The 17,823-nt window shown below is 50.9% G+C and overlaps 1 protein-coding gene across 1 annotated transcript in view; it reads right to left on the bottom strand.

Moving 5' to 3' along the window:
• The window catches only part of LOC123348188 (scavenger receptor cysteine-rich type 1 protein M130-like), a 158,784-nt gene that overhangs the window by 71,692 nt on the left and 69,269 nt on the right, over positions 1-17,823 (bottom strand). The window contains exon 10 of the mRNA XM_044985683.1: positions 13,896-13,901. Within this exon, the coding sequence (XP_044841618.1) occupies positions 13,896-13,901 (6 nt within the window). The remainder of the gene's footprint in view (positions 1-13,895; positions 13,902-17,823) is intronic.

Below are 17,823 nucleotides of genomic sequence, written 5' to 3'. Positions count from 1 at the left end.
TCTCTCTCTCTCTGTTTGTGGTGTGTCTTCAGTGATTCAGCCCTCCGGCCGAGTCACAAACAGTCTGTGAGATAAAAGCAAAGCAAAACTCCTTCTGGGGTACAAGTCAACAGGAGTCGCTCTCAGTGCCCTCTGTAATATCTCCCTCAAGTTGTCCCTTCTCCGGGACAGAGCAGTGCCCCAGCGCTCCCTCCGTGGAGACAAAGTCTTTGCCCTCTTAGGGCCTTTCTGGTTGCAGCTCACAGCTGGGCTGCTGCAGTAAAGTTCTCCCTCTGGGGTGCCTCAATGTCCAGTGGCTAATGGGGGAGGGAAGGGACCTGCACCCACCCACTACTCTGCGTCCCAGTCCAAGGACCTTAGATAGCAGACGTCCACTGTGTTCCTTTATTTAAGTTGCACTGCTGCTCTAATTCCCTGGGCCACTTCCCTGCAGTCCTGTCCCATCCTGATGGAGTCCCAGCAACCAGCTCAGGGCTCCTTCTTGCTCTCCCGTTTCTGGCAGCATTACCCCATCCGAGGTCCTGAAACTCCCTCAACCAGACACTCACCATCCTCCAGTTCTAGCAAGCTCTTCTTATACTAGCCTGCTTGACCTTAATTGGCTGCTTCCCACACAGCCGCTCTAGGCAGCTAGAAGGACATCTCTAATACCCTATTTTGGAGTGGGGTTTTGCAGGGCCACAAGTGCTCCAGCAGGGGGCCTCAGGGCCTAGTCCACCCTGTCACAAGGTGTCATCTCCTGCCGAACAAAAAGGACTACAGACACCACACAAGTAAATGTGGAACATCAGTAGACAAAAGAATTTGCTGATTGTTTTCTCCACACCCATGAAGAATGGACCTGCCCAGACACTTGTCCCATCACAGTTTGAATACTGGGAGAAAGGAAGAAAAATGACTCACTTTATAAAGGAAATTTATCTTTATGCTGTTTGGACTCTGAGGGGCAAAGATTCCTAAACATAAGCAAAGATTCCCAGCTACTTTGCTTGGGTAGCCATAAAGGATATATTAAGTTTGCATATTATAGCAGCTACTATAAACTTTTAGAAGCTAAGACTGTATATCATTTTTGTGTGTATGTTTATTTGCTTTAACATTGTAAATAACTCTCATTTCTTTTCCTTAGTTAACAAATCAGTAGTTAGTTTATTATCGGATTGGCTACAATATTGTCTAAACAGACCAGGCAGAGACAGAGTAGGGAGAGGGGTAGCACACATAAGGAGAGCAAATAACTATGAGAAGGAAGAAAACAGCATGATTAGTTCCACCAGATATTTTTTACACCTATGTCCCAAATACATGTTAAGCAACAGAGCTAGCATAATGAATAAACCTAAAATAGCTCTAGAATAAGACATCCTGCATCTTCCACCATTTGACTCTGTAATGAAACTCTGATTCTGTAGAGGAAGCCTGTGTTGCTCTTCAGAAAGTCAAGTTGTCACCTGGAGAGCAGCCTGTTGATAGCCATGGGCCACTGCTGGGCTTCCGTATGGGAGTGTGTCTCAGGAAGTCTGGCTTCTCAGCCTAAGACTACATCTACACTAATGACTACACCTGTACGTTGTTGTGCCAACCCCACCCTCCACCACCACACTATCCACACCTGAACCCCCGAAGCACATGCATGAAGGAGAGCACACAGCAAGACAGCTAGCATGCCTGAGGAGAGTGGGTATATACATGCCTCTGGCTCCGGAATGGGCTTATACAGGGATCCCTAAATGCCACCTACACTCAGCTAATGCAGAGTGACCCAAGTACTAAGCTTGTCTGAGCCTTGGAGCTGCTTTTCACTCTACTACTCTGGTACTCCGAGATCCCGGGAGAGAATCTCATGTTTACAGCCAACCAGTGCTATCACTAACTGGTTACAAGCTCTGTTCAGGGTTGCTGTATGCACAGGGCCTTAGAAACTGCTGTAAGACACATCCCTGCCCGGGATCCCAGCTAACTGCACTGCACGGCCTGGGCTCTGAGCTCTGCCAGAGCATGTGCGTTACTCACACTCTGAGAGACACCCCCACACTAATATCACAGCTACTCTCAGTGTGTGTCCTTTCCCTTCATTGAGCCAAACAGATGTCAATGGTGGGGTCTTGATGCCTGCAGGGGGCACAATTCACTTTCACATCAGCTCACCCACCAATTGATGGGGCTTTACAAACATCTCTCGCCAGGAGAGGCAGGAGATGCTCTTCCATATCATCCCTCCTGGACCCCACGGCTCCACCAGGGATCACTGCCTACATGAAGGGCTAGGAGAGTTACTGGCGAGGGGAAGCTCTCACAGCACAGCTCTCCAGAGAAACTGTTGCTCTAGTCCCCTGCTGTGGGAGAGCTCAGGTTCCCAGGATCACCTCACCCCCTCACCCACCTGGCAGCTCAGGGAAGGGGTTCTAGATAACTTCTAGTAGGAATCCAGCAAGGATCTGGTCAGGAGTTATATGGGGTGTTCTAACCACTCTCAGACACTCGGATGTCAGCCAGGGAGACAGTGACAAGAGCCAGATCACTACAGGGAACATATGGTGCTAACACACCTACCAGGAGCCATCATTCCTGTAGGGGTGCCATTGTCTGGCTGGGGTCAGTCTCAGAAAAGGGAGCTCATTTCTATAGGGGTCCCATTGCCTAGTGGTTCCTTACCCCTCTGGGGCACCAATGTCTTATACACCTGGTAGCTCTCCTCCATCTTGCTGGATGGAGTCCTCTGCATGCATCAGCATTTTACCTTCAACCCCCAGTCTCTTCTGGACAAGTGTGACCTTATTGACATGAGCTGTGACCGTATAGATCATTGTTGCAACCACTGTAATATATTTGCAGCAAATATTGTACTAAAGTTGTCATGTGAGGTGTCTATGAAAAGGTTATGATTATGCTATCTGTATGCATGTATCATTTTTGTATTTAAAGTTATGTCTTAGCTCTATCCTGTCTATATTTCAAATTTGTGCTATGCTTCTGGGTGACACCCCAAAAAATTTGCCATCAGCACTGCCTAGCCCGCTTCATGGCCCATTAAGAACCATCAGCTATACAACTGACCCACAGATACACCTTATGACTCAGCAAGTCATGCAGGGACATGCCTATGGACAGAACTCTAAGGTTTTTCAATGCCATGTACTGGGTGGCTTGTGGTTGGAACAATGTAAGCAGAAGCCACATGGCAAAAGGACTATAAAAGGCAGCAGCAGCATCTCCATTTTCTCTTCATTCCTGCAAACTGAAGCTCTGAACAAAGGATTGAATGACCCATCCAAGCTATGGATGTACTCCAGAGATTTGATTTGAACCTGCAGTTTATTCCATCACTGCTACAAGCCTGAACCAAGAACTTTGCCCTTACTGTATTAATTGATTCCATTTAACAAGTTTTAGCTCTCATCTACATTTCTTTCTTTTATGAATAAACCTTTAGATTTTAGATTCTAAAAGATTGGCAACAGCATCATTTGTGGGTAAGGTCTAATTTGTATATTGGCCTGGGTCTGGGACTTGGTCCTTTGAGATTGAGAGAACCTTTTTTCTTTTACTGGGGTATTGGTTTTCATAACAAGTGGCTTCTGGAGGTGATTCTGGCAAAACTGGAGTGTCTAAGGGAATTGCTTGTCTAACTTCTGGTTAGCCAGTAGGGTAAAACCGAAGTCCTCTCTGTTTGGATGGTTTGGTGTGCCTTCATAGCAAAGGAAATCCAGCATTGATTTGTAACTGCCCTGTTCTAAGCAATTTGTCCTCAACTGATACTCTCAGTAGTGTCCCTCCAAGAGGCCGCATGGTTACAGCAAGGAACCCCTCCAGTCTTTGGGGAGATGGGTGTGGGGAGCTCATGAGAGGGGCCCTGCAGGGAGCAATTCAGATAAAGAGCCTCAATTCTCTCTGCCCCTCAAGAGAGTCTGCCCCACAAACACATGTAGGTTGGGTGGTGGCACAAAGCCCTATGGGGGGCCCTTAGAGCTCCTGTAGGGATGGGGGGCACTTGTTCAAAAACCCTGACTTCCTTCAGGACCAGTGCTCCCTCCCGCCCCAGGGGCAGCATCATGGGGGCCTGGCATGGCTGTTATGGTGGAGTTCCCAGATCAGAGCGAGGGCCCTAAGAGTCGGTCATCTCTTCTCCCACCTTTGCCAAGGGATGTTTCTTTGATCTCTTTCCCCCACACTCAGGCCTGGTCTAAACTAGGGGGCGGGGTCGAAGTAAGGTACGCAAGTTCAGCTACGCGAATAGCGTAGCTGAACTCGAACTACCTTAGTTCGAACTACTCACCCGTCCAGACGCCGTGGGATCGAAGTCTGCGGCTCCCCCGTTGACTCCGCCACCGCCGTTCGCAGTGGTGGAGTTCCGGAGTCGACGGGAGTGCGTTCGGAGTTCGATATATCGCGTCTAGATGAGACACAATATATCGAACGCCGAGAAGTTGAACACTACCCACCGACCTGGGCGGGTAGTATAGACGTAGCCTAAGGTTTGATGGAAGGGGCTGCCACTCCATTCAGGTGTCATGTAGTGAATTCTGCTGACAGCTGGCTGGTCAGTTCCTGCTGTCTGGTTCTTTGCAGAAGGCCTGGTACTCAACAGGGCATGGAACAGCCAAGCTGTTATGGACAGTAGCTTGTCTTCTGGGCAGAGTCAAGCACCAATGCAGTGGCCCCTTAGTCTACTCTTTTTGCCACTGCAGTTCCCGGGAGAGCCCTGTGGTTCTGTGGATATCAATTTATATTTGCAGATATCTGCATTCAGATCCTGCCACTGGTAGGTGTCATGCAGTGAATTCTGCTGACAGCTGGCTGGTAAGTTGCAGGACAGCTGGCTGGTAGGTTGCAGGGCTGCTACTATCAGGTCAGGCTCCTGTACCAGATATGGACTGGCTACAGAGCTTCCTTCCATGAGAGAGACGTGCATATGTGATCATCATAACATCCTTTAGTGCTATGCCAGGTATGGCTGAGCTTGGCTTAAATAAGGTATGTGACATACAGCACCACTTAGGGTACGTCTACACAACGGGATTATACCAATTTTACAGAAACCGTTTTTTTCAAACAGATTGTATAAAGTTGAGTGCACGCGGCCACACTAAGCACAGTAATTCGGCGGTGTGCATCCATGTACCGAGACTAGCGTCGATTTCCAGAGCATTGCACTGTGGGTAGCTATCCCGTAGCTATCCCATAGTTCCCGCAGTGTCCCCCGCACCTTGGAATTCTGGATTGAGATCCCAGTGCCTGATGGGGCAAAAAACATTGTCGCAGGTGGTTCTGGGTACAGCCTCACCTCTCCCTCCATGAAAGCAGCAGCAGCCAACCTTTTCACGCCTTTTTTCCTGGGTGAACTGTGCAAACGCCATAGCACGCCAAGCATGGACCCTGCTCAGCTCAAGATAGCAATCATGGACGTTGTAAACACCTCGCGCATTCTCGTGCAGTCTATGCTGAACCAGGACCTGCAAAACCAGGCGAGGAGGAGTCGGCTACGGCAGCGCGGCGACGAGAGTGATGAGGACATGGACACAGAATTCTCTCAAACCGCAGGCCCCTGCGCTTTGGAGAGCCTGATGGTAATGGGGCAGGTTCTAGCCATTGAACACCGATTTGGGGCCTGGGAAACAAGCACAGACTGGTGGGACCGCATAGTTTTGCAGGGTTGGGATGATTCCCAGTGGCTGCGAAACTTTCGCATGCGTAAGGGCACTTTCATGGAACTTTGTGACTTGCTTTCCCCTGCCCTCAAACACCAGAATATCAAGATGAGAGCAGCCCTCACAGTTAAGAAGCGAGTGGCAATAGCCCTCTGGAAGCTTGCAACGCCAGACAGCTACCGGTCAGTCAGGAATCAATTTGGAGTGGGCAAATCTACTGTGGGGGCTGCTGTGATGCAAGTAGCCAAAGCAATCACTAAGCTGCTGCTACGAAAGGTTGTGACTCTGGGAAATGTGCAGGTCATAGTGGATGGCTTTGCTGCAATGGGATTCCCTAACTGTGGGGGGGCGATAGATGGAACCCATATCCCTATCTTGGCACCGGAGCACCAGGCCACCCAGTACGTAAACCGCAAAGGGTACTTTTCAATGGTGCTGCAAGCACTGGTGGATCACAAGGGACGTTTCACCAACATCCACGTGGGATGACCGGGAAGGGTTCATGACGCTCACGTCTTCAGGAACACTACTCTGTTTAAACAGCTGCAGCAAGGGAATTACTTCCCAGACCAGAAAATAACAGTTGGGGATGTTGAAAAGCCTGTCGTTACCCTGGGGGACCCAGCCTACCCATGATGCCATGGCTCATGAAGCCATACACGGGCAGCCTGGACAGTAGTCAGGAGCTGTTCAACTACAGGCTGAGCAAGTGCAGAATGGTGGTAGAATGTGCATTTGGCCGTTTAAAGGCGCGCTGGCGCACAGGCGCACATTACTGACTCGCTCAGACCTCAGCCAAACCAATGTCCCCATTGTTATTGCTGCTTGCTGTGTGCTCCACAATCTCTGTGAGTAAGGGGGAGACCTTTATGGCGGGGTGGGAGGCTGAGGCAAATCACTTGGCCGCTGATTACGCGCAGCCAGACACCAGGGCGATTAGAAGGGCACACCAGGAAGCGGTGCGCATCAGAGAAGCTTTCAAAATGAGTTTCATCACTGGCCAGGGTAGGCTGTGACTGCTGTATTTGTTTCCCCTTGATGAACCTTCCGCCCTTGATTGACTCATTCCCTGTAAGCAACCCACCCTCTCCCTTCGATTACAGCTTGCTTAAGGAAATAAAGTCACTCTCGCTTAAAAATCATGTATTCTTTATTAATTCATTATAAAAAGAGGGAGAGAACTGAGAAGGTAGCCCGGGTGTGGTTTGGGAGGAGGATAGGAGGGAAGGAAAAGGCCATTAAAAAATTTCACAATAATGACAGCCTTTTGGTTGGGCTGTCCACTAGGGTGGAGTGGGCAGGTGCACGGAGCCTCCCCCCACACGTTCTTACAAATCTGGGTGAGGAGGATGTGGAACATGGTGAGGGTGGTTATACAGGGGCTGCAGCGGCACTCTGTGATCTTGCTGCCGTTCCTGAAGCTCCACCAGATGCCGGAGCATGTCAGTTTGATCACACAGCAGCCCCAGAGTTGCATCCCGCCACCGCTGATCTTCCTGCCTACACCTTTGATCTTCCTGCCACCATCTCTCATCTCGAGCGTCCCTCCTGTCCTCACGTTCACTGGCATCTTTCCTGTAATTTGATACCACGTCCTTCCACTCATTCAGATGAGCTCTTTCATTGTGGGTCACTTCCATGATTTTCGGGAACATTTCGTCTCGTGTCTTTTTTTTCCGCCGCCTTATCTGAGATAGCCTTCGGAATGGAGTAGGGAGGCTTGAAAAATTTGCAGCTGCATGAGGGTGGGAAAAAAGGGAGAGAAGTACTTAAAAAGATACATTTTACAGAACAATGCTTACACTCTTTCACGGTGAACAACACTATTCAACTTACATAGCACAAGTGATTTCACTACAAGGTCGCATTTTACATCTTAATATTGAGTGCCTGCGGCTCTGGTGTTAGAGATCTCACAGACGCAGGTCCGGGCAGCAGAATTCGGTTTTGCATGCGGTCATGGTAAACCATTGTCTTTCAGCCTCTGCAGCCTTCATATATTCAGCGCCCTCCTTTACTAAATAGCAAGCAAAGCCCATTCAGTGCTGCTTCTTTCCTGTTAACATGCAGCAGCAGAAACCACCACCCCATCCAATTCTCTGGGATGATCGCTTTACCCCTCCTCCCACCATGTAGTTGGTATCATGGAAGATCGCTGCTAGCTAGCCACCCTCCCGCCCACCGCGTGGCTGGTATCATGGAAGATCACTGCTAAACACCCCCCTCCCCTCCCACCGCGTGGCTGGTAGCAGGGAAGATCCCTGCTAGCCAAACACAAAAAAGCTCAGCGCCAATCAACACCCCCATCCCCCTGCTTGGCTACCTGCAAAGAAGGATTTCTTTTAAGCAACAGGCAAACAGCCCAGTAGGAATGCCCATCTCTGTCCCCTTACTTAAATTCCTGAATTTCAACCAGGTTACAATGAACGATATCACTCTCCTGAGGATAACACAGCGAGATAAAGAGCGGATGTTGCTTGAATGCCAGCAAACACCAGGACCATGCACAGCTAGGCTTTGTCATGCAATGATACCAGATTACTTGCTACATGCATGGTGTGGTCAAGTGTCCTACCATGGAGGACAGAATAAGGCTGCCCTGCCCAGAAATCTTCTGCAAAGGCTTTTGGAGTACCTCCAGGAGAGCTTCATGGAGATGTCCCTGGAGGATTTCCGCTCCATCCCCAGACATGTTAACAGACTTTTCCAATAACTTTACTGGCCGTGAATGCATCCCAAGTCCTCAGGGCAAATTAATCATTAAAAAACACTTGCTTTTAAACCATATTTACAAGGTACACTCACCAGAGGTCCCTTCCATGGCTTCATTGTCTGGGATAGTTGCTTGGGAGGGCTGGGAGGGTAATTCCATCAGGGTGAGAAAAAGCTCCTGGCTGTTGGGGAGAATGGAGTGCTGTGTGCTCTCTGCAAGCTCCTCCTCCTCTTCCTCCTCCTCATCTTCCCCGTCCGCAGAATCCTCAGCCATGGCTGAGATTACCACCCCCACCTCGGAATCCACGGACCCCCCTAGAATTGCATGCAGCTCAGCGTAGAAGCGGCATGTTTTCGGCCCTGCCCCGGACCTTCCGTTTGCTTCTTTGGTTTTCTGGTAGGCTTGTCTGAGCTCTTTAACTTTCACACGACATTGTACTGAGTCCCTGGTGTGGCCTCTCTGCATCATGGCCTTGGAAATTTTTTCAAATGTTTTTTCATTTTGTCTTTTGGAATGCAGTTCTGTTAGCACGGAATCCTCTCCCCATACAGCGATCAGATCCAGTACCTCCTGTGCAGTCCATGCTGGAGCTCTTTTTCGATTCTCAGGAGACTGCATTGTTACCTGTGCTGATGAGCTCTACGTGGTCACCTGTGCTGATGAGCTCTCCACGCTGGGCAAACAGGAAATGAAATTCAAAAGTTTGCGGGGCTTTTCCTGTCTACCTGGCCAGTGCATCCGAGTTCAGATGGCTTTCCAGAGCGGTCACAATAGTGCACTGTGGGATAGCTCCCGGAAGCCAATACCATCGATTTGCAGCCACACTAACCCTAATCCAATATGGCAATATCGATTTCAGCGCTACTCCTCTCGTCGGGGGGGAGTACAGAAACCGGTTTAAAGAGCCCTTTATATCAATATAAAGGGCCTCATTGTATGGACGGGTGCAGGGTTAAATCGGTTTAACGCTGCTAAATTTGGTTTAAATGCGTAGTGTAGACCAGGCCTTAGTGGCTGACTGGTATAATACAGTCTAGCCTTCCATTACAGCTCCTGCTCCTGGGACTGAGGAGTAGGCTGAAGATCTGCCTGGACATGGGTGTATTTCCTTCCCTGTGGCCATGGTGAACACACTGTGCAGGCAGCCAACAGCAGGGCATATTCCAGGCCAGTCTCCAGTTTGCTGGCATGAAAGAGGAGCCTGTCATAGACTTTCCAGTGTGAGGTAGGGATGTGAAACTGCAAGGCAACAGGCCCAGGGGTTCAGGATGCAGGAGCAAAGGGTCCAGGGATCCTGTAACAGTCGGTCAGGATAATCCTCACTTCAGAGATGGGGAAATTGAGGTACTCAGAGCTGTGGCGTAGCTAGCATGGGACATTTGGGTTGGTCCCGAATTCAGGTATGCTGGCAATGATGGGGGACAGGAGGGATTGGGGGGCCAGCCTCTGCCATCCTCTTCAGTCCATCTGGCTTTCCAGTGGGCAATGGATGTTCTGGTCAGGCCCCCCCCCAGAATCTTGCGTTTGCACCCAGCTCTGGGAGGAAACGCCTTTCTCCAGCATTCATGACTCATGGCACCTATCCCTGTCACACCGCCCCACGCCAGGCCAGGCTCCCCAAGCCAGCAGGCTTATGGTTGTTATGATTGTTGTCATTGGCCGTCCAGCTGCCCAGTCGCCCTCCTCCTTCTCCACCATTCATATATGTGCATATGATCAGCACGTTCATTAGGCACTCCACTGCTGTGCCACTGCTGTCCCTCCCCCTCCGGTCGGGCCATGATGGTATGCACCCAACGTGCGGTGTCCTTCAGGTCTGGGCAGGGCTAACGCTGGGGCTGGAGCAGAGCTGAGGCTGGGGGGTGAGCCTGGATGCTAAGTGGGTAAGCCACGGCCCACCTGGCCCACCCATAGCTATCCCCCTGAGCCAGAGCCGAGTAACCCAGACAAGGTCACAGAGCCAGTCAGTGGCGGGGCTGGAATAGAGCTCTCACCACTGGACACTGCTGCTCCTATCTATGATCCTTACAGTGATTTGCTCTCTAAGGCCATCGCAATGTTACTGCAGTGAAATCACCAGCCCAGCCAGGAGTGAGCGAACAGAGGGGAACAGTCACAGTGTGGAGGTGACCTGGGAGTGAGAGGGTCCGGGACTCCTGGCTCTGGGCCTGAGCAGCACTGGGGCCAGAGGAGCCAGTTGGGAGGAACTGGTACCTGAGACTGCACATGGGGCCCAGGGATCTACAGAGGGTGGAGCCGGACTCTGGTCCAGGGGCAGCTCCTCAGTCAGCCCCTGTGACACCCAAAGACGACAAAGGAGCTGTGAGAGTCAGGCCACACGGGCATTTCCCAGAGACAAGACTGCACCATGCTGCAGTCACAGCCAACTGGATCCCATCCCCCACCCTGTGCCCACCTGGGAACAATCACCCCCTTCGGATCCCTCCTGCCCCTCAGCTGGGAAACCCCCCCAATCCCTCCCTCATGTCCTGCTGGACCATCCCACTCCTACTTCCTGGCACCCCAGCCATTCCTAGCCCCCTGGTCCCATCTGACCACACAATAAGCTGCCCCTCCAGTCCCATGACTCCCTCACTAATCTCACAAATAGTACATAAAATTTCCAATCCTGTGTCCCAGGAATCCCACACTCTCTGCCCCTTGAAGTACCACACATCTTCCCCCCAGAGTCCCAGGGGAGGGAGGCCCCTCCTCCTCCTGTGTCTTGCTCCCTCCCCAAGTGCCAGACACTGTGACTCATCATCAAGATCATCTCTCCCCAGGGCCCCTTTGGAGCAGTGCAGTTGCAGGATCACCTGGCCACCCTTATGTGTGGCAAAGCAGGTGGTAGCGGGATGAAATGTAGGAAACAGATCTGTTGCCGGCACACAGTGCCCGAGGATGGCAATGGTTGGGTCCATTGCCCGGTGTGCTTCGCAACCAATAGAACACACCAGGGTGGAGAAGTAAATGAACTTTATTTGTGATCACAAATAGACGCCTGGAGCCAAGCAGGACTCAAATCAAGCGCCCCAAACAAACAGCTTACCTAACTATTTATACTAGAACCAAAACTGTTACATGTTACAACATTATCTGTCACTCACACTGTCCCCGCCCAAGGCTAAGTCTGCCTAGTAACCATCCAGTTTCCCGCCCAGGGCCAAGTTTGCCTAGTAACAGTAGGAGTAAGAGTAGCCCCACCCAAAAAGGGCAACGTGGGGTCAAACATGGAGTCTGGAGGAGAGCTGGTACACTATGGCTCAGAGCAAGAGGGCTTCATCGGCTCTCATGGCCTTCCATCCTCTCGAGTTACCTGGTATATGCCAAGTGCGTCCCCAACAATCCCTCCTTTGAGAATACTCCAAAGGCTCCTGCCTGAATCTTCTCATAATATAACGATAGCACTTGGTTTAAATCTGGGTCTGGGGGAGGCTGAGGTGGACCAGCCATTAGCATAGGTGTGACAGAGGTTGTAGAACAAACCTTACCAAAAATAACCTTACAACAGGTGAATATCACAAGAGGGTAAATAAACATAATGCTATCCCTATTAACAGAAAGTGAACCAGTCCCGTGCCTGTCCCACCAAGGTTAGGCAACCAACTGAAAAGGGAATCAAGAAAGGTGGGAGCCTGTTCCTGAGCCTTCCACTGAGTTTTAAAAGAGCCAGTGGTCAGTCAAAACACAATGGGCCTGTTTGGATGTCAGGGCTCCCTGCTGGTACCTGGGCAAGGCGCAGGCTGGGGCGCTCAGGATCTGCACCAGCAGGTCAGTGGCCAGAGAGTGTGAGGGCTCCTCGAAACCGATGGTCAGCAGTGGTTGGAAGCCACCTGTGGGCTGTGGGCACAGCACCCACTGCAGGACATCAGAGGAGTGCTCTGCATCATTGTTCAGGGGCACCCAGCACCCAATGGACCAGAGTTTCTGCATCTTGACGGCGTTCTCCCTGTCTGTGTCCCGGAAACACAGGAAGTAGTACTCAGTGCGGTGCCCCGGTGCTCCCCCTCCCCTCCAGAACGTCCAGGTTCCAGCGCATCTTTTTGTAGAGGTTGCGGGGTAGGTGGGCAGCTGTGTAGGGCATGGAGATGCAGAAGCGGAAGACAGAGAGCTGGCGCCACTCGCTCAGGCAGAAACAGCCGCAGAAGAAACATGAGATGTTGAAGGGGTCGGTGTCCTTCAGGGAGACGAAGCTGAAGGAGGCATACATCAGCACCAGTTGCTCCAATCGCAATGCCAGCTGCTCGGAGATCTCCAAGCAGCCTTTTGCGCATGGACGCCTGCCAAAATATACAGAGGGCGCCCAGGCCAGAGTTGTAGCTGTGGGCGGTGGACTCCAGGTATTCGAAGTAGGGCTGGCACATCTGCAATAAGGTGGGTACGGCTTTGGCAAACTACTCATTCTGCATCCTGTCCCTGTAGATAGGTTTGTCTGGAAATCCTCTGCTCTTCTTAACAGGTACTTAAGCTTCTCTGTGACAGGGGTGAGAAGCTCTTCCAGCGTGAGGTTCTCATGGGTTGGGGACAAGGTCTGTGGTGTCGGGCAGCTTAGTCAGCAAGCTTCAGCAGCAGGCGAAGAGAAGAGGCCGCGCTCGAGGCTGCAGGGAGCCAGGCTCGCCGCGCTGCCTGGGCTGAAGCACTGGGCCTTGGCAGAGCCCTCTGGGCAGAAAGTGCCACCATATCCCTGCCCACCTGCCATCCCAGGGTCCCGGCTCGGAGTCTTAGTCCAAGATTTTCAGTAGATGCTACAAGTCTTTAGTATACCTGTGAAGAGAAGAGAGTACAGCAGACAACGAGCACATATACTAAGATAAGATAACATATCCCACTTCCAACTCCCCTGCCAAAACTGGGGTACCATTCACAGGCCATGGTGGTTCAAACAAAACCTTAAAGGGACCTAACCCTAGTCTACCCCGGGTAGCAGGGAAAGAGGTAGTGCCTCGGGCCATCGTAAGCTGGCTTCTTGGTTCCAGGATGTAAACATTGTGGTTATTACTAGCTGTTCTTTCCTTTTCAAGGAAACCTGAACAATGCCATGCTATAACTACTATTTACCAGCTCTTGTCTTTCAGGTTTCCATAGCTTTTAGAAGATAGTAATGATCCGCGAACAGGCTATGCAAGTTTACTGAGAGGTACTGGTGTGCCCCCAACAGAAGGGGCACTAGGTCTGGGCAAGCCACAACTTACCCCGTTGTCCCTCCTGGTCTGGTAAGAGTAGTACTATTGATACTGCTGGCAAGGCTTGGGGAGCCTGAATTCTGAACTGCAAGACGTCCTGGTGAGGAACTTCTGTGTGTCGGTTGTGTAGCTTCTGGAGGAGCAGCAGCAGAACCAGGTTCATGGTTCTTTCACTGGCTGTCGGAAAGCCAGAGGTGATGGTGCTGCAGGGGGCCGGGATTTACTTGGAGAAGGCACGGCTGAAGCCTGAGGTTGCTTCAGCTTTGTATCACCACAGCCTATCCTGTCTGTTCTTCTGTGCTGGCAGAATGGGGTGTTCCAGGCCTGCAGCCCTCCTTTAAGTCCCTCAACTTCCTTCTTTACATAACATCACATCCTTTGTCTTTTCCATTCTTCTATGACATATAACATACCCTCATGTTTGCCTTCAAAACTGTCTTTCCTGTTTTACTACATAAAGCAAACAACTTTCTCTTCTCTTCTCTCCACCCAAACCTTCTGCGACATTCTTAAAGCCTTTAGCTCTTCATTTAACTTGAATCAACACAAAACACTACACTGAGTCCAAAAGGGTTGCTGGGTTAAGGGAAAGGAAGCTTGACTCGGGGCTTTGGAGGTGGGATAGTCCGTTTCCCCTGACACTTTTAGTCCCAATTCTCTACTTCCATCATGGGGATGGGCTTTCTGTTGGGACACTCGTTTTTCCAGTGTCCCTCCTTTTGACATAAGGCACACTGACTTTGGCCTAGACGTCTTTCCCGCGAGCCAGGACAATTCCGCCCATGGTCTCCCATTCCCTGGCCTCAGCCGTAACCCTGCGGTAGGCTCCCTCTGCCCGCTTGTACTGTGGCAAACATAATTTCCGCCTGCCTCTTTTTCTTTTCTTTCTCCCTAAGGGTATAGGCATAATCCCAGTGGTCATTGGGGTCCCATTGGGGATCTGCTAGGGGGACCGTCTCTGTGGGGTCTGGGACATTAGCTGGGTTCCCTTCATGTCTCCACTGTGCCCCCTTCCTTGCCTTAGAGATAACTTGGTTCCGTTCAACCTCGGAGAGTAAGGTTCTTAGGAGGACCTGACAATCATCCCAGTTGGGCTTGAGACTTGCTAGACATTTTTCAACAACTGAGATAAAACAGCTTGGGTAGGTAGGAAATTCCCCAGCCTGTGCCTTGAAGGCTGCCAAGTCTACAGGGTTAAATGGTACGTGGGTGTTAACTTGCATGGTGGTGACTGGCCACGCTTCAGTTCCTGATCTAGCAATTGCGGTCTCAGTATTTAGGCCCATACCCAAAATGGCCGATCTGTTCTGACTATCCAAGATGGCCGCCCTATCCCGGCTACACAACACCTCACAAGATGGCTGACTATGTGTTACCTCATAAGATGGTGGGGCTGTGGCTGAAAGGGGACAAGATGGCTGCATGGTGGTGGCCGAAGGGGACACCGATTCTGACATTACAGCTTTCAGGGGATTTTCAGTAACCACAGAAACACTGACTGGTGATCCAGTCACAACCAAATTACAAGCAGACAACAAATCCGACCTACTTCTTAACAACATAAACAACAGTACATACATACACTCTTCCCATTTACTGGCATGCTGACAAAACAAAAGCAATTGAAGGATCGTATTGTAATTAAGGGATCCTCTGGGTGGCCACCTTTCCTGGTCTTCGAATTGGTATTGAGGCCAGTCAACTGTACAGAATCTTTTCAATTGATCTTTTGTGATCACATCTGATTTAAAGACCTTCCAATACCTGAGAATGCATTCTAGCGGAGTACCTTGTACCTTCTGCCCCATACCATGCCCTTGACCCATTATATGCTAATAAACCAGTAGCTAATGGGAATTACAACGACTGGATGTCGCCAGCCTCGGGCGAACACTCCAGATAGACCCGAAAATCCTCAAAAGAGGCCTTAACAGCAAAACTGCTCGGGTATAAACTAGAATAAACCAGTCTGCCTTACCTTATCTGGAGGGACTGGTTTTCCACTGACGTCTACCTTCTAGAGGAACCGATCTACCCCTCTTCCCTCTTACTTCTCCACTATATGATTGCGTTGCACCGTTGTGTCCTCTGAGGTCGGACTGACGCATCTCTGACGAGGCCCCCGGTAAAGGCACCGGTGTGCGCTGGGCGTCGGCTGCGACCGCCGGCCACCGGCCGTCGGAGGAGTCCAGGCAAGGCACAATTTGGCCTTGAGCCCCATGTTGGGCGCCAAAAACTGTTCCCAGCACACAGTGCCCGAGGATGGCAATGGTTGGGTCCATTGCCCGGTGTACTTTGCAACCAATAGAACACACCAGGGTGGAGAAGTAAATGAACTTTATTTGTGATCACAAATAGACGCCTGGAGCCAAGCAGGACTCAAATCAAGCGCCCCAAACAAACAGCTTACCTAACTATTTATACTAGAACCAAAACTGTTACATGTTACAACATTATCTGTCACTCACACTGTCCCCGCCCAAGTCTAAGTCTGCCTAGTAACCATCCAGTTTCCCGCCCAGGGCCAAGTTTGCCTAGTAACAGTAGGAGTAAGAGTAGCCCCACCCAAAAAGGGCAACGTGGGGTCAAACATGGAGTCTGGAGGAGAGCTGGTACACTATGGTTCAGAGCAAGAGGGCTTCATCGGCTCTCATGGCCTTCCATCCTCTCGAGTTACCTGGTATATGCCAAGTGCATCCCTAAGAGATCTGCTCAGCCTTTTCCTGCCCGCACGAGGTGTGAGGCTGCCAAGGAGAAAGCCTATTAGTCAGGGACCTCCCCACCCCACCTACACCAGCTCAAGGGCTCCATGCAATGGGGGAGGGGCAGGAAAATCTCTCCCTTCCCAAACCACAGTCTGCTCCTACACTGGCAGGGTCAGGGATTGGGACAAGGTTTGATGGGGGAATTGCTGTTAGCCATGGGAGAAACACCCCGAGACCAAGATAGGCAAAACACCCCATAGTGGGTGTCCTAGATCGTATGGCATAAGCACCCTCATTACGGGGTTCTGGATCCTCCAAGACAAGCTCCCCTCACAGGAGTCGGGATGGTGCAAGGGGAAGGCGAGACTCAAATTCAGCTCAGCTGAGTATGTTTGTACCTTTTCTTCAACCTGGAGATACTTCAGGATGGTGCTGAAACAGCTTCCTCCAGGGCCAGGTCCTTCCTCCAGGTGCTTGGGGGTCCCTGCAGCAGGAAGAGTAGGAGAGAGTGTGACTCCTCTTGCCCCTGGGAGCAGGGACAGGGGGATGGTGGGGACAGAAGAATTAATGCTCCCTCCTGCTGTGTAAGGGACATGATGGCAGAAAGAGCCCCACCCTCTGTGCCAGAAATGCCCTTCCTTTCCCCCTTTACTGTTAGCTGTAGGGAATCCCGAGAAGAAAATAAGCTCTTCTGACAGTCTTTAGGTGAGTGCATCTAAAGAAGTGGTTTTGTACCCATGAAAGCTTATGCCCAAATAAATCTGTTAGCCTTTAAGGTGCCACCAGACTCCTTGTTGTTTTTGTGGCTACAGACTAACATGGCTACCCCCTGATACTTGACACCATGTGAGAAATAGTTAGTTGAGATAGGCTAGAACTGGGGTTGTTCCTCTTGTTGTCAAAGTCCAGTCTCATTTCCTAAAAGACACGACAAACACACACAAGAGGGGAGAGAAATGACAGCACAGATACGAAACAAAACTTCTGACTGGTGTTGACTCTCACTTGCAACCTCACTGCTGGAAACACACAGCGGAGGCACAGGGTCTGCTCAGCCACCCCGAGCCTGACAAATGAGTACCACCAACAGACTGTCTAGAGCATTGCTTTGCGCTGCCTCTTTGGTCACAGGCTCACATCAGTGTTGCAAAATACGCAAAATACGCTGGCTAAGTCAGACTCTTACTGAACAGAGGGCAAAAGTAGAGGGATAGGGAAGAGAAGGGGTAAGATAGGGAAGGAAAAAGACACACGGCGGGTGGAGAATGATGACAAAGCTTCACATCTCGGATGGTGTTTGGGATTCAGGCAGAGCCAGTGGAGGTGGTGACGTCATCCAGGTCCTTCACTTTGCCCAGGCCTGGTGAGGAAATCTCTTGGGTTACTTCAGACAGAATTACAATGGTTCACCGCTGTAAAGTCTTTTCCATGGTCTGGAGCCCGCGTTCCGGCCAGGGGAGCGGGGCCGCGGGACTTGCCGCACTCCTGCTGAGGGCCACACTCTCCCGGTCAGAGTGCGGCAGGCTCCCTGGGCCTGCTCCCCTGGTTGGTAATTTTGTGGCATTTTTAGTCCA

Source organism: Mauremys mutica, chromosome 1, assembly GCF_020497125.1.
Source record: "Mauremys mutica isolate MM-2020 ecotype Southern chromosome 1, ASM2049712v1, whole genome shotgun sequence".
Lineage (NCBI taxonomy): Eukaryota > Metazoa > Chordata > Testudines > Geoemydidae > Mauremys > Mauremys mutica.
This window is presented reverse-complemented; position numbering and strand designations above follow the sequence as displayed.